General features: G+C 45.0%; 1 protein-coding gene across 2 annotated transcripts; it reads right to left on the bottom strand.

Moving 5' to 3' along the window:
- Window positions 1-212: 212 nt before the first annotated feature.
- LOC138369819 (uncharacterized) lies at window positions 213-7,481 on the bottom strand. 2 transcript variants are annotated; one of them, XR_011229983.1, is made up of 3 exons: window positions 7,011-7,481; window positions 1,660-6,621; window positions 213-1,270 (listed from the first exon to the last, which is right to left on the bottom strand). XR_011229983.1 is itself a non-coding variant. In XM_069333564.1 (2 exons), exon 2 carries the CDS (start codon window positions 5,385-5,387, stop codon window positions 2,403-2,405), a length of 2,985 nt encoding a protein of 994 aa, XP_069189665.1. In that variant the 5' UTR covers window positions 5,388-6,621; window positions 7,011-7,481; the 3' UTR covers window positions 1,311-2,402. The 2 variants fall into 2 exon arrangements, 1 of the variants encoding a protein (XP_069189665.1); XM_069333564.1 differs by lacking the exon at window positions 213-1,270 and having other exon boundaries at window positions 1,311-6,621.
- Between the last annotated feature and the right edge of the window lie 9,076 nt (window positions 7,482-16,557).

Below are 16,557 nucleotides of genomic sequence, written 5' to 3'. Positions count from 1 at the left end.
GCCCCACCACTACACCTACCCGCCCACCCCCACCCGGGATGACCCCACCACTGTTCCTGACGCCAACAGCCTGACAACCTTCCCTCACCTACCTGGGAAGCCTGACGCCAGCCTGCAGAGGGAGGTGTCAGAACTTCCAGCTCGCATGAATAAAATAGAAATTACCGTCAATAAGTATTATAGACTGTGGGTTGGTTGGTGTTGTCGTCGTTGATCCTTCTCTATGGACAACCCAACCCACAACTCGGCAGAGTGCTTATACTAGGAGATCACCCTTGGCGCTTCTGGCTCTTGGAGAGGGGCTCAACGTCACACGTTTAGGGGATGCGGCTCCAACACTTAGCCTCGTTGTCACGTGCACACACCCACTCGAGCCGCTGTGACTCCCCACTCTCTCCTTATGAGATATGATCTCCTCAATCCCCCTATGACTTACTAGTATTACCTCCTACCCTGTCCACAGCAGTGGTTCGTGGTTCTTCCTCTCTCTCTCTCCTTCTTTACTACCTCCTGGGAAGCCTCACTAGGACAAGGGCAAACGCCAGCAAATTGTGACACATTTACTGAACAAAGCACATACACGATACATACACACACATAATAATAATGAATCCTATACTCTATAATATCACAATCAGGTTGCACTCCAATACCATCAGAACTCTATTATCAGCTTATCAAGTGGTATCCTACCTCCTGGCTCACCACCTGATACTATTAACCTCCTCAAGTTGGTCAAGCCTACACACTGTTGCACCATCAACAAGATAATATATATATATAGAAAATCAGCATTTGAATGCAATAACATATACCAGTATAAACGTTCATTGATACTTCAGTATAAAAAACTCCTTGACATAAGGATGCCAACAGTCACTCACCTCTCACTGCGTCTTGCACGCTACTGACAACCAAACACTATCAACTCCCTATAAGTAATCCACCAGAACTTCCCCCTTCCACCTCTGGAAGTTCACAACCCTAATATCCTTAGGTTCTTCCGGGCTTCACTACCAGGATCCTCTGCAGCTCCTCCAGGCTGCTATCATGAAGTTTCCTTGTGCAACTACGGTGCTTCACCCTTCTGTTAGGTTCTTCCACAGCTCTCTTGGCTGCTACACCACCTCTACAGAAGCACGTGACACTCCTCTTCACTGCTGCTTCTCCTCACAGCTCGAGGTCCTCTGCTCCACTACCTTTGGAGTCTCATCAATTACTTCATCTGCTGGCTTCGAAGTTCTCAGCAACTTCTTCCCCAAAGACAAACCTGCAACCCATCGACGTTCCAATAAAATGTTCCCCTTTAACACATAAACAAAAATAACCACACAATATGCTTGCCTCAAACCTCTATCTGTTCTCTACATACAGTGAGAGTGGACTCCCCCGTTTTGGGCGGGTCCATACTCCACCTCGCCTGGCGGCGGCGTCCTCACTCGCTGGGAGGGTCTTCCTCCATCCGGAGCCGGCTCCCTCAGTCGTCCGCCAGCGCTCAGAGGGGGAGGACGTCGCTCCGTGTTCCTCCCTCTCCACTCTCTTATTTCAGGCTTTCTGCCTTATTAAAACATGTCTAACTTATAAATAAACATCGCTACTGTCGCTGGGCACACGACCAACTACAAACAATCACTATGAACTGGCGTTTATCGTGCTTACCACAGATTAATTGGTCGAGGGCGCTTTCCCTCTGACGGCGTCTGGTCAGGGCGCTCCACACAGCCCACAATAATGCTTCTGGGCGATTTAATATCTGCTCGTCGACCAGGACTTGAGACCACAACGTTCCCAGCTCGATTCCACAGCTGGTACGTCTGCACACTTCTCTTCTCTTAGAGATATATCACTAGGGGTTCCCTTCTGACGGGAGCTCAAACGGAGCGCGGCTTCCCCCTGCGATGTCTGGCACTCAAGTGAGGTCAAGGTCCTCCGGAAGCGAGCCTCACGCCTCCAGCAAAATGTCCACATCTCCTAGCCCGTCATTTATCTATTTTCTTCTGCATTGCCCATAATCTCAAACTGTTACACATATCCAAGCAACTATTTTACATATGCGTTATCACCTCAATACTTGCTAGACCTTCTAGTTAGGTCAGGCTTGCTGAATAACTCTCAAGAAGGGAGACTCGTTTCTCCTGCAGGCTGAGATCATAACACTCCCCTCCCCTTATTTTTGAGAGTTATTCCAGTGGCAAAGCTCGGGATAATACATCCGCCACCACACTGTCTCGTTCTTCACCCCATATACTTCCTTAGGCGTCTACAATTAGTTCGATGCTCCTTGCAACATCTGGCTCACAACTCGCCAGAAATATGATCTTCTCATAAACGATTTGACCTCTCTGACACCTCAAAGCTAGGCTGTCCTCCTTGGACGCCTGCACTCCATCGTTCCACTCTACTTATTGTCTCCACCCTCCGTTTCCTCGTCTTCCTCTCTTCACGTCCAGAGTCAGACATCTACTGTCTGTATCTCCTCTGTCGTCTTCATACTTCCATCTACTGCCATTATACTTTCGTCTCCTGTCATCATACTTCACTCCATCGTCTTCACCGACGCTCCTCCTTTTCGTCTCCTCATATATCCGAGATCTCATCCTGTCTGACTTCCATCGAGTCCTCGGCTTTCTTCTATCCCTCCATGCTTGCATCATCATCCTCTTCCTACACTTTTCACTTCTATACCACTCCATTTCTTCTCCTTCGACTCTTCTTCGTTCCCTAAAAGTTTCTTCGGGCACTATACTACATCCAACAGCACTCGACCATACATGTCGCTTTGCCTCTCCCAAAGTGCTCGTAAGCATCTCTCCACACATACTGTCTCTTCTCCTTTCATTTTCCCGGCTATTACTCTTCTTCATTATCTCTACTCTACGGTTTCTGTGAAACATGTCAACTCCTGACATCTCAAACAACTTAACTCCACTATCCCTATGCCTCTGTGCTCGTGGACAATTTGACGCTCTACTCCCGTCCTCAGTCTGTCCACATCTTTCCTCATTCCTACTCAGCACAGTTGCGTTCACCTTCCGACCCTTAATTTCAGCAGTCTGGGCTCTACTCAGGTCCGCTCTCTTCACATGATTCTTCTTCGGCTGGGTCATCCTCACTTTCGACCTCACCGAGACTCCATTTTTCTGGGCTGGACCTTCATCAAACAGCCATGCTACATCTACATCGATATCTTCCACCGGTTGAATCGACACTGTCTCACCTTCTCCAGTGTCTTCCTCGTCGGCCACCTCTGTCTTCATCACTACCGAGACAGGGTACTCAATGGCTTGGCGGTCTCCTGACTCATCTCCTCGGATGTCAGTCAGGTTCACACTCTCAGGTGTCCCACCCGTGCCGTGGCCTTCTGGGCACTCCTCTGGCACAGTCTCCGCCATGACTCTCGGCAACACCTTTGTCCCGCACAAGTCATTCCCCAGGATCACTTGGACTCCTGGAATAGGTATGTCGGGGCACACTCCCAACATCACCTCCGCCGACACATATTCCGACCTTAGCTGGACAGTACATACGGGCATGTCACTCTCAGACAATAACCCATATACTCTCATCTTACTCCTGCCAGCTAACCGTCGATCATTCCCAATCAGGCTTCTCGTAATCAAGCTCTGATTAGCTCCGGTATCTCTCAAGATACCAACTTCTACCTCAGGTTGGCCTCTTATACTGATCCAACCTTTACTCATGAACGGCCTATACCTCTCGTTCACTAAATTCGCTCTCTGTGGTTTGTCTCGGAACACATTAGTATATTTACTTCCGGGGTCACACATGGCCAGGGTCACAACTCTCTTGCCCTGCCGACAATCTCGCATCACGTGACCCAATCCGTTACATTGGTAACATCTCATCTGTGAAAAATCTCTCCTATATGTACCAGAGTAGCTCTGACTCTGCCCACTCGTATTGGAGTTCCTCGGGCCAGACGTACTACTCGTACTCCGTGGAGCTTTACTGGACTCTTGATTTCCTGGATAACGATCAGTTCCTCGTTTTGCTCCTCCATCTTCACTTTCAGATGAAGTGCGCGACCTACTCTTCTGAGTTTTAGGGTACTTACTTTTATCTGCCCATTTATCAAAATTTTTCTCACCCCAGACTCCTCTGGGTCTTTCATAATTTCTTCCTCCCCAGACTCCATTGGATCTGCTATTGCTGCGTCTCACCTCGCTTCTCACTCTGTTCTCCCTTAAGCTCTTGTATGCTTCAGTAATCATATCCGCCCTATCTGCGGCATCTTTCACCTCCTTTATCCCTGCTTCTTGGATCTTGAACTTTGTTTCGGGATGCATCATCTCCAAGAACTTCTCCATGACCATCAGTTGCTTCAGGTCAGCATAAGATCCAACTCCAGCAGCCTCAATCCACTTCTGGAATCGTCTTTCCAGATCTCTTGCTGTCTCAGCAAACGTACATGCTCCAACTTTGATCATTTCTCTGAAGCGCTTCCTATAAGCTTCTGGGGTTAACTGAAACGAGCGCAATATGCTGCTCTTTACTGTGGCGTAATCCTGGCACTCTTCCAGTGACAATTGGGTGTATGCCTCCCTGGCTGCACCGGTCAATCTTAACTGGACCAGCTGGGCCCATTCCTCCTGTGGCCACTCCTTGATGCTGGCTACTTTTTCAAAGTGCTCGAAAAAGCTCTCTGCCTCTTCGGGAACAAACAAGGGAATGTCCTTCTCCCTAACCCTAACATCTGGTGGGTGTGATACCTGGGTGGTGCTCTCTGGCAACCCATGTTCAATCCTCTGCTCAGCCAAGGTTCTATTCGCTTCTATCTGCATTTGTTTTGTTCTCTCTTTTTCTTTTTCGACCTGGGCTTTTTCTTTTTCGACCTGGGCTTTTTCTTTTTCTACTTCCAACCTGGTTTTCTCTTTTTCTACTTCCAGCCTGGTTTTCTCTTTTTCTACTTCCAGCCTGGTTTTCTCTTTTTCTACTTCCAGCCTGGTTTTCTCTTTTTCCTTCTCGGCTTCATTTTTCATCTGGAGTTCTAATTTCATCTTTTCCAGCTGGAACTGTCTCTCCTTGTCCTCACGCTGCATCTGGAGCTCTAACTGGAATCTCTCCAAGCTCCTATTCCGGCTACTCCTGCTACTGCGGCTACTCTTGCTGCTCCTACTCGATCCCTGGGATCTCACGTCATCCTGCCCATCATCCTCCTTTCTACTTTCAGCTCCTTCCTGGGCTCCTTGTTCTGCCGCTTCACTTCTGGCTCTCAACTGCCTCAGGATCTCATCCTTCATCCCAGCTACTTTAGATGCTTTCAACCTGATGCCACATTTTTCTGCTATTTGTTTCAATTGATCCCTCGTGCAACCTTCTAAATCCTCAGGCTTGCCTGACTCCACAAACGTTTGCACCTTATCCATCTTTGTCCTGTGAGTCTTCCCAAGAGAGAGAGTATACACCTGCGGTCACACAGTTTACCTATTTCAGCAAGGGTGTACAAATCCACTCTTGGACAGGGTGTGGGTGTGTCAGTTCACTATCCCGGACAGGCCCCCAATTTATTATAGACTGTGGGTTGGTTGGTGTTGTCGTCGTTGATCCTTCTCTATGGACAACCCAACCCACAACTCGGCAGAGTGCTTATACTAGGAGATCACCCTTGGCGCTTCTGGCTCTTGGAGAGGGGCTCAACGTCACACGTTTAGGGGATGCGGCTCCAACACTTAGCCTCGTTGTCACGTGCACACACCCACTCGAGCCGCTGTGACTCCCCACTCTCTCCTTATGAGATATGATCTCCTCAATCCCCCTATGACTTACTAGTATTACCTCCTACCCTGTCCACAGCAGTGGTTCGTGGTTCTTCCTCTCTCTCTCTCCTTCTTTACTACCTCCTGGGAAGCCTCACTAGGACAAGGGCAAACGCCAGCAAATTGTGACACATTTACTGAACAAAGCACATACACGATACATACACACACATAATAATAATGAATCCTATACTCTATAATATCACAATCAGGTTGCACTCCAATACCATCAGAACTCTATTATCAGCTTATCAAGTGGTATCCTACCTCCTGGCTCACCACCTGATACTATTAACCTCCTCAAGTTGGTCAAGCCTACACACTGTTGCACCATCAACAAGATAACATATATATATAGAAAATCAGCATTTGAATGCAATAACATATACCAGTATAAACGTTCATTGATACTTCAGTATAAAAAACTCCTTGACATAAGGATGCCAACAGTCACTCACCTCTCACTGCGTCTTGCACGCTACTGACAACCAAACACTATCAACTCCCTATAAGTAATCCACCAGAACTTCCCCCTTCCACCTCTGGAAGTTCACAACCCTAATATCCTTAGGTTCTTCCGGGCTTCACTACCAGGATCCTCTGCAGCTCCTCCAGGCTGCTATCATGAAGTTTCCTTGTGCAACTACGGTGCTTCACCCTTCTGTTAGGTTCTTCCACAGCTCTCTTGGCTGCTACACCACCTCTACAGAAGCACGTGACACTCCTCTTCACTGCTGCTTCTCCTCACAGCTCGAGGTCCTCTGCTCCACTACCTTTGGAGTCTCATCAATTACTTCATCTGCTGGCTTCGAAGTTCTCAGCAACTTCTTCCCCAAAGACAAACCTGCAACCCATCGACGTTCCAATAAAATGTTCCCCTTTAACACATAAACAAAAATAACCACACAATATGCTTGCCTCAAACCTCTATCTGTTCTCTACATACAGTGAGAGTGGACTCCCCCGTTTTGGGCGGGTCCATACTCCACCTCGCCTGGCGGCGGCGTCCTCACTCGCTGGGAGGGTCTTCCTCCATCCGGAGCCGGCTCCCTCAGTCGTCCGCCAGCGCTCAGAGGGGGAGGACGTCGCTCCGTGTTCCTCCCTCTCCACTCTCTTATTTCAGGCTTTCTGCCTTATTAAAACATGTCTAACTTATAAATAAACATCGCTACTGTCGCTGGGCACACGACCAACTACAAACAATCACTATGAACTGGCGTTTATCGTGCTTACCACAGATTAATTGGTCGAGGGCGCTTTCCCTCTGACGGCGTCTGGTCAGGGCGCTCCACACAGCCCACAATAATGCTTCTGGGCGATTTAATATCTGCTCGTCGACCAGGACTTGAGACCACAACGTTCCCAGCTCGATTCCACAGCTGGTACGTCTGCACACTTCTCTTCTCTTAGAGATATATCACTAGGGGTTCCCTTCTGACGGGAGCTCAAACGGAGCGCGGCTTCCCCCTGCGATGTCTGGCACTCAAGTGAGGTCAAGGTCCTCCGGAAGCGAGCCTCACGCCTCCAGCAAAATGTCCACATCTCCTAGCCCGTCATTTATCTATTTTCTTCTGCATTGCCCATAATCTCAAACTGTTACACATATCCAAGCAACTATTTTACATATGCGTTATCACCTCAATACTTGCTAGACCTTCTAGTTAGGTCAGGCTTGCTGAATAACTCTCAAGAAGGGAGACTCGTTTCTCCTGCAGGCTGAGATCATAACAATAAGCTCCAAGAAACACTCACGAAGATTGAAAATGGTCTCAACAACATTTATGCTAAGATCAACATGGACGACCTGAGACAGTGTTCAAGCGATCATCTCGCCAGCCCGAGGAGTGAAGTGAACGTCCAAGTCTCTGTGAAATGCCTACCAGTGATGTAAGTGTTGACACGTCTCAAGCAAGTATTGACCCCCCCTCCTCCAGTGTTGTAAGTGTTGACATGTTTCAAGCAAGTATTGAAGCCTCCTCCAGTGCTGTAAGTACCACTGTGGCGAGTGAAACATATGAAAACCCTTGTGTCTTAGCTATAATTAACAAATGCGCTCAAGAACTCATTCCAAACAATACCGCTTGTGTCTCTATGAATCCTGATGAACATAAAATGATTGTAGATGCTAGGAGAAATACAGGCTACCAGCTGACCTTGAAACAGATGAGAGAACTCCTTGACATTGATAACCGTGAACATTTGTCATTTGTAAGCAATGGTCTACAACTTGTGAATCTTGTAAACACTTCTCTTCGTCAGGTTTATGAACACCATTACCCACGACCAACTCACTCTTAAATTTTTCACGTGGAATGTGAGAAGCGTGCGAAGGAGGCTGTTTGATCTAATGATGTACGCTGGTGCCAACAACATTGATGTACTCTGCCTGCAGGAACCATACACTGCAAACACAAAAAATAAAACACCACCCAAACTCCCAGGTTATGTAGCTTTCTCAAATGTTGGTTCACATGATGTCGGTATCTTGACGTATGTTAAAAGTAACCTAGTGTGTAAACATGTTAAAAACCATAAAAGTGACGACTCATATTATCAGCAGTTTCAGATTGTTACAGCGACCGGGTTTATTAACTTAGTTAATGTATATGTAAGGTGCGATCAAATGGTGGAAGCCTCTCTCCCAAAAATTACCAGCAGCTCTCATACCATTGTAATGGGTGATTTTAATGCTAGACACACTAGCCTGGGTGACACCAAAAAAAACAGGAATGGCAGAGTCTTTGTAAAATACTTAAGAGACAATAACATGTCCGTATTCAACTTTGACTCTTCTAACGTCACACACCTCAGGGGTGGCAGGCTTGATTATGTCATTGGTCACGGTCTCATTGATAATGCTGTCGGAGGATCAATTGTTCATGAATTAGTTAGTGATCACTTTGCCATATTCAGTTCATACTCTATCAATAATGTCAAACCCCTAAGCTTTGAAAAAAAATAATTATTATCCCTGAAAATTTACACATGCTCTTCAAATTCCGCATTACTGAATGGTATAACACTTACTGCTTTACTACCGTCAACGCATTATATGAGGACCTGGTCACTGAAGTAACCGCTTTTTATGACAATGTTGTATAATCCACAAGACCCAAACCAGTGAGGAAGGGACAGAGGTGGTTCACTGACTCACGCCTTAAGCCCCTGCATGACAGAGTTCTATTCCTAGCTGAGCAGTATAAAACACATAAAACAGCTGACACCCTCAACATATATCTTAAAGCCAGCCGAGAGTTTAGAGAGCTAAAGGAACAGGTTTATAACAGTTTCTGCAAGGCATCAATCATGCAACATCCTCATCCCAAATGTGGAATAAAATTAAAAAGATTTCTCGTCCTAGCAGTCGTCAACTTGATCACCACTTACCTGTAGACTATGCCGACATGCTGCTTCAGCAATATGCAAGCACTGCTAGTATAAGCAGCCTGCTCCTAGATGTACAAAACTATCTGGCTAGTACCAAAATAAATCGTAACTTCAATATTGAAATTGCCTGTAGTGAAATAGGGCCTAAGTCTAAGGCAGGGTGTCTTACCTGACCGCTGGACACAGGGACTCATAATACCCATACCCAAGCCTAATTCACAACAATTTAGACACATTTCTCTGACGTCGTGCATGTGTAAAGTTCTTGAGAGAATTATTCTCGACAGACTAATGTTTCAAATCAAGCCCCACCTTGCCCCTAACCTGTATGGTTTCCTTCCTGGAAGAAGCACACAAACTTGCTTTGCTGAGTATTTTATCAGAGAGGGACCAAACTCTCAGGCGGTATTTATTGACCTATAAACTGCTTTTGATACAGCAAACAGAGAAATAATCCTAGAACAGCTAGCCTCTTTTGGAGTTAAGGGAAGACTGTTGGCATGGCTCAGGGGTTACCTGAGTAACAGAACCGCCTCAGTCCTATTCAAGGGGGTCAAAAGTAAACTCTGTGCACCCTTTGAGTTGGGTACACCCCAGGGTGGAGTGCTAAGTCCTACACTGTTCAATGTTCTGATGCATAAATTAACAATTGATATTCCCACACTACCTGACGAAGCCGTCATTTGTTATGCCGATGACATATGCATTGTTGCAAATTCCCAAACTAGACTGCAAGCTCTACTGGATTCACTCGCTGCTAAAACCATTGAATGTGGTCTTGTTATCTCTATAACTAAATCCAGAGTTCTCCATCCCCAAGAGAAAACTCATGTCCCTATAGCTTTCAAGGTCAACAACCAGAACATTGAAACGTGTAGGCAGCACAAATACCTTGGAGTTGGTATTAATAGTGACATTGTAAATGATCTACACCGTAGGTTATAAGAAAGACTAAAACCATTGAGAACACTTACTGGAAAGAATATTGGTATCAATATTAAATATGCTAGGCTATTCTATATGATGTTTGTTAGATCTCTCGTTGATTATAATGCTCTGCACTTAATTAATTCCCCTCCTCTGTGTTGGACAAACTTGAAGTAGTACAGAATGAAGCCATGAGGATAATTCTTGGTGCCCAAAGATGCACAAGAATCATCAACATGAGGGAAGAACTGAAGCTTCCAACCATACTAGAGAGAATAATGTAAGTCAACACTACCTTTTCCCTTAAAGTCATGAGAGATCCTACATCTCCTGCATTGCTCAGAGACAAATTATTTAGTGCTGTTAGCACTCTTTTGACTGGTGCCGACATACCAACTCACTCCATTTATGATAATTGGCTGAGCAACAATGCTTACAATCTCATTAAACTTAAATTAACATTCCTTTTAAGTGCAATCTACCTGTCTCTGATATTCCTCTTTATCTGTACCCCACCATTCAAGTATCATACACACCTGTCACCAAGAAAGATAATGAGAATCTTGCTCATCTCAAAGTCTTTACTCTTGAAACAATTGCCTCCTCCATCGAGAGTTTAAGATCTCACGAGCACTGTGTCTACACCGACGGCTCAGTCCAATCCTCTACTGGACGGACTGCAGTGGCATGTAGGTTTTATAGAAATAATATTTGCACAAAGACTGTCAGTGTCAGGTTAAACAACTGGCTGACCTCCACACAAGCAGAACTAGCAGCATTACACTTAGCAACCAGTACACTAAAAAGATTGGAAGAGGAATAATATTCTGTGATTCAAAGTCTGCTCTTCAAGCAATCGAAAACTTATCTTGGAAGATCGACAGCAAGAACCTCATACTCCCAATTATAAATGACCTAATTGATGCACAGAGTAAAGGGTCTCGAATCTCCTTTGTATGGATACCTTCACACATAAATATAACCCATCATAATGAGACAGACACTGCAGCCAAATTAGCGTGTAACAAGTCTGAAGTTGAATTAGATCTAGGTATCCCCATCTCTGCTGTCAAAACTGTACTGGTCCACATATTCAGATCTGATAGGAAAGAACTTACTGACTCCCAACGACCTGAAAGCACTAGTATAAAAAGCTTTGATTTGTTCAGATCTGAAACCTACATCTATGGACAGCACAAAACGTCCACTCGACTGTGCGACACAGTGGTGTCAAGGATCAGGTTGGGTTACCGTTACCTGTGGCAGGTGGCTGCAGGTGACGGATCTCCCAATCCTGAGCACTCCAGTTGCAAACTCTGTGAGCAGGAACTACGGCACGATCTCCCGCACTACATCACTGAATGCCCAGTTATTAGACCTTTCAGACCAGTTGGCATGAGGTACCTGGAGCTTTGCAATTACTTTATTCACTCTCGTATTCTTGAAGATATCCTCACAGTGTACCCAAAATTTGCCAGTGCAGGCTATTAAACACATGGCTGTATGACTAACCATCCTGCGAGATGGGGACTTGTATTACCACTGCTACTTTTTCAATCTTGTGTTGTTGATATCCTCAAAATGCATCCGGAGTCTGCCAGTGCAGACTGCTTATCACATGCCTCTGTATGACTAACAATCCTGTGTGATGGGGATTTTTTAGCATCACCCAGTTAGCTTTTTTGACACACTGTACTCCACTTCATATAGTCTCGAGTAGCTGCACTAATGCAGATGTACCTCATATCGTAATAAAAAAAACAAAAAAAACAAGTGCAGATGTACCTAAATTTTATATAAAAAAGGTGTATTTCCCCAAAAAGTTTTGTTTGGAACTAAACTCGTGAGATTTATATTTATTTAATTTATATAAATTTATATAGAATTTATATATACGTTAATTTATGTATTTCGATAGCAATTTGAATGATGTTTAGTGGATTGTATTTCTGCAATATTCTCACAAATCGACTCCTTGCATATTAGGTGGGGTTTATATTAAATTTATATATATGCAACCAATTAAACGACAGTATTAAACTACATATATTAGTAAATAAATTTTGAAGGTCATATCTTATTGTATAGTAGGCCTAGTCTACAAGGTATAAACATGAATGAGGACACCAAATAATCCTTGTAGTTGAGAGACTAGTATCCACCACCCAAGTAAATGATGTACCAAGATTAATTCTTGCTTTCTCTTCTACACCTGTTAAAAGGACACTTCCTGTAAAGCAGGAATCCTATATATGACAGCTATATCAGAGGAAATACTGAATATTACATAAGATAAGGACCAAGGAATAATTACCTGGGTTTAGTCGCTTGCTAGTGTTCTTACCGGAATTAATCCTATCTTCCTAACATTTCTGGTCAGGAATGACTTAGATAAGATTTCGGAAAGACACTTCCCATGTTTAGATGTTGACTGCGTGGTGATGATGGTAGTAACACTAATTTGATCTCCATAACACTTTGTCCATCGGAGAATTATAGGAGCTGAACTCGCTCTAAGCGACTCTGGTCTTAACAACAATGGCTGACCTCTCACCATTTATGCCCTGCCTTTTTGTCCAGATGTCAATAATTGGGAGAAAGGTTACATTTACTCTAATAAATGATAATTAAATTAATTCAAATGAGATGTTTTTTATAATATTAAAAGTCCAAAGACTGCTGTGTATTTAGAATAATTCCCAACAGAATCGCTGGTGAATTTATAGCACTAAGTGGCAATGATATCCCGTTTTACATTGACGGAAAATTCCACTACAAGCTACATTTTCTATGGGTTTCCTCGGGTATACAACAGCAACAATATTATCTGCTTATTGTATTGAATATTAGTAAATGGTGTCGGGTTTTCTGACAAATGTGTAGAGTTTGCCAGTGCAGACAACTGATCACATGCCTCTGTATGACTAACCATCCTGTGTGATGGGGATTCTTAGCACCAAGTAACTAGCTTTTTGACACACTCTATACTCCCCTTCATTTAGTCTATGGGACCTGTACAAATGCAAATGTACGTAATGTGTTAATACATAAAAATATTATTCGAAATTGACGTTCACAACACATGTCCGAAACGCTTTGCGTAATAGTGGCTTTAGGCATTGTATGTACTAGCTCTACCTATAAGTCAAACAATCCTTGTAAATATTTATTGTATGTATGTACCTTACCTAAATAAAATTGTATTGTATTGTATTGTATATGTTTGGATGATATCTCTGCATTCTAGGCACCTTTGATTACAGTGATGTTGGTTGTGTGGGTGGTGAAAATAGTTACAGTGACAGGGAGCTAATGGGGAGAGTTTGTGTATTTGAGACAGGGGCTGTTTAAGCAAGGGGAGACGTGAATGATGTGAAGGAGGGTTGTATGGGAGGGTAGGTGCAGGGAGGGTGGAGCTGGGAGAACATATGGGATAGGTTTGGGCACAGGGTCGACTTGGGAGAGAGAGAGAGAGAGATAGAGAGACAGAGAGACAGAGAGACAGAGAGACAGAGAGACAGAGAGACAGAGAGACAGAGAGATATATATATAGAGAGAGAGAGGGAGGCAGAGAGACAGAGAGACAGAGGGACAGAGAGAGAGAGACAGAGAGACAGAGAGACAGAGATATATATATATATATATAGAGAGAGAGGGAGACAGAGAGACAGAGAGACAGAGGGACAGAGAGAGAGAGACAGAGAGACAGAGAGATATATATAGAGAGAGACAGAGAGAAATATATATAGAGAGAGAGAGGGAGACAGAGAGACAGAGAGACAGAGAGACAGAGAGACAGAGAGAGACAGAGAGACAGAGAGACAGAGAGAGACAGAGAGAAATATATATAGAGAGAGACAGAGAGACAGAGAGACAGAGAGACAGAGAGAGACAGAGAGACAGAGAGAGAGAGAGAGAGAGAGAGAGAGAGAGAGAGAGAGAGAGAGAGAGAGAGAGAGGGAGAGGGAGAGAGAGAGAGAGAGAGAGAGAGAGAGAGAGAGAGAGAGAGAGAGAGAGAGAGAGAGAGAGAGAGAGAGAGAGAGAGAGAGAGAGAGAGAGAGAGAGAGAGAGAGAGAGAGAGAGAGAGGAGAGAGAGAGAGAGAGAGAGAGAGAGAGAGAGAGAGAGAGAGAGAGAGAGAGAGAGAGAGAGAGAGAGAGAGAGAGAGAGAGAGAGAGAGAGAGAGAGAGAGAGAGAGAGAGAGAGGAGAGGGAGAGAGAGAGAGAGAGAGAGAGAGAGAGAGAGAGAGAGGAGAGAGAGAGAGAGAGAGAGAGAGAGAGAGAGAGAGAGAGAGAGAGAGAGAGAGAGAGAGAGAGAGAGAGAGAACTTTTGGTGTTCCTGGACTCCAAGTTCATTATAACACAACGTGCTCATCTGAGTGGATCATTGGGCCAGCGTGTCCCCTTTGATGGCATTTATTGGTTCCTGGAACGATATTAACTGTTTAACATGGTGTGACTCGCCTGGTACACTGAACACTGTCAGGAGACCATTCACTTCATACTGCTGCCGGATTAAAGTCGTGAAGAACTACAACACAGTGGTAAGGGTGGATTAATTGTCAAATTTATTTTACATGGTAATAACGGTTATAATATAAGTAGTAATCAACAATAATGAATCGGGAAATGTTACTGTGTCTGTCTGTCTGTGCGTCTAACGATGCACAGAAATCCTAACGAACGTTAGGAGTTCGAAAATCCTTAAATTTATACTAAAAAAACTTGAACGAGTTCCCACTTAACGTGAGGATGGCGGCCCGTCCTCATGAACATGTTCAAGTGGTCGTTAACTCAACCAACAAAGTTCATCTGTTCGAATCGTACCTCACTAAAGGCTTCGCGTGTACTGTAAATTCAATTCACAAAAAACATTAACCACCAAACCTAAGCTAGGCCTAACTAGAATATAATTGTGTTATTTTATATTTGAGAAAACACCAATTTTAAATGAAGAGAATGTTACAATTGTCGTCCATCACCAAAATATGGCTGAAATTCACAATGTATAAGTCATATACTAGCAACAAAAGCTCTATGGAAGTCAGTTTTTATTTATTTATTTTTACATGCGAAGAATGCTACATAAATACCATAAAAACAGATACAAAAAAAAGAAACCAACAACAGTAGTACAAGTTACAAAGGAACAAAACAATAATCCCCAAACCATACCCACACACATACATGAAACACATAAATAGAGAAGAGCATTGCAACAGGTTCATACAAAAAAGAAAAAACATAAACCAGCCCAAAACGGACACAAAAGCATCACACGTTACAAACAATACAAATGAAAAATCAAAAAGCCTGAAGAGCTCACAACAAAAACAGCAATCGAAACACAGCAATATGCCAAAGACAAGAGACATAAGCGAGAAGGCAACCCTACATATTTATGGGGATAATACTTTTCCGTTAACCGCAAACAGTACATCTCCCAAACGTCCCTCTCATCTTCCTGAAGACGACCGCCAGACATCCCCCCGAGGGCATGACATAAAATCAGGAACACCAGAGATGAAAGCCTGCACGCTGGGCACCCACACAGTGGACGAGCTCCAGGGAACCGGCAGCACCCGGACTGTCAGACAGGTTCTAGACTCCACAATCACTGTGAGGGGCGCCGAATCACCAAATGAGTCGGCGCCCCTCGACGAGACACTTCTCCTCCCTCCTTCGGAAGGGGAATGCAACACAGGGGGGGGGGGGGGGTGGGGGGGAAGGCGACACCACAGGGCCCAAACTCACAACGGACCGCTAGGCCCCGGGCACAGGTGCAGAGCCCTCTCTGCGACCATTTTTCTTAAGAACTACCACATGGACATGGGCCGCATCAGCCTCCACAGGAGAGGGCACCACCTCCCATGTTGGGGAGCCCACAGCAGGAGGCACAGGAAATGGGGGGGGGGACACAGGAACCAAAACAAGTGCTCCCCACACCAGCACCCGCCGCATGCGCATGTGCCACGACCATCTCTGAGTCTACCGAAACATCACCCATCACAGGTCCATCGCCGTCGGCAGACACGCAGCTCTCAAACTCCCCAAAGTCCGCCCAGGTGGGACCATCCGAAGCCAGAAGAGACGAAGAACACCGAGAGCGTTTAGGGTCAATGTGCAGGTCATCCGTGCTCTCCACTACCACAGAATCGATTCCCGAGTGACACATGGAGTCCGCGACCTGGCACGGGCCAGCTGAACCTCAATGGTGGCTACGACTAGGTGGGGGTCAGCCCAGACTCAACAGGAAGCCGTGACACCCCCCCCCCCCCAACCCCCAGTCACACTCCACTGGCACTGCAGGCAGAAGAGGCGAGCACAACCAGCACACAGTAAGTATAAGTCAGTATTTGATTTATTGCTGGACCGGAGGATGCGTTGTGTTACTGATGAATTCATATTTGGGTCCGGCCGCAGCTTGGACGGGCATTGCCTTGGGACGGGATGCAAATGCAATTAATTG

The sequence above is a fragment of the Procambarus clarkii genome, chromosome 29 (assembly GCF_040958095.1).
Source record: "Procambarus clarkii isolate CNS0578487 chromosome 29, FALCON_Pclarkii_2.0, whole genome shotgun sequence".
Taxonomy (NCBI): Eukaryota; Metazoa; Arthropoda; class Malacostraca; order Decapoda; family Cambaridae; genus Procambarus; species Procambarus clarkii.
The sequence above is the reverse complement of the archived record's forward strand: the minus strand, read 5'-3'. Positions and strand labels throughout refer to the sequence as shown.

What these genes read in the sequence shown, in the direction of transcription:
- LOC138369819 (XM_069333564.1), bottom strand. Translation starts at nt 5,387, where the DNA reads ATGGATAAGGTGCAAACGTTTGTGGAGTCAGGCAAGCCTGAGGATTTA.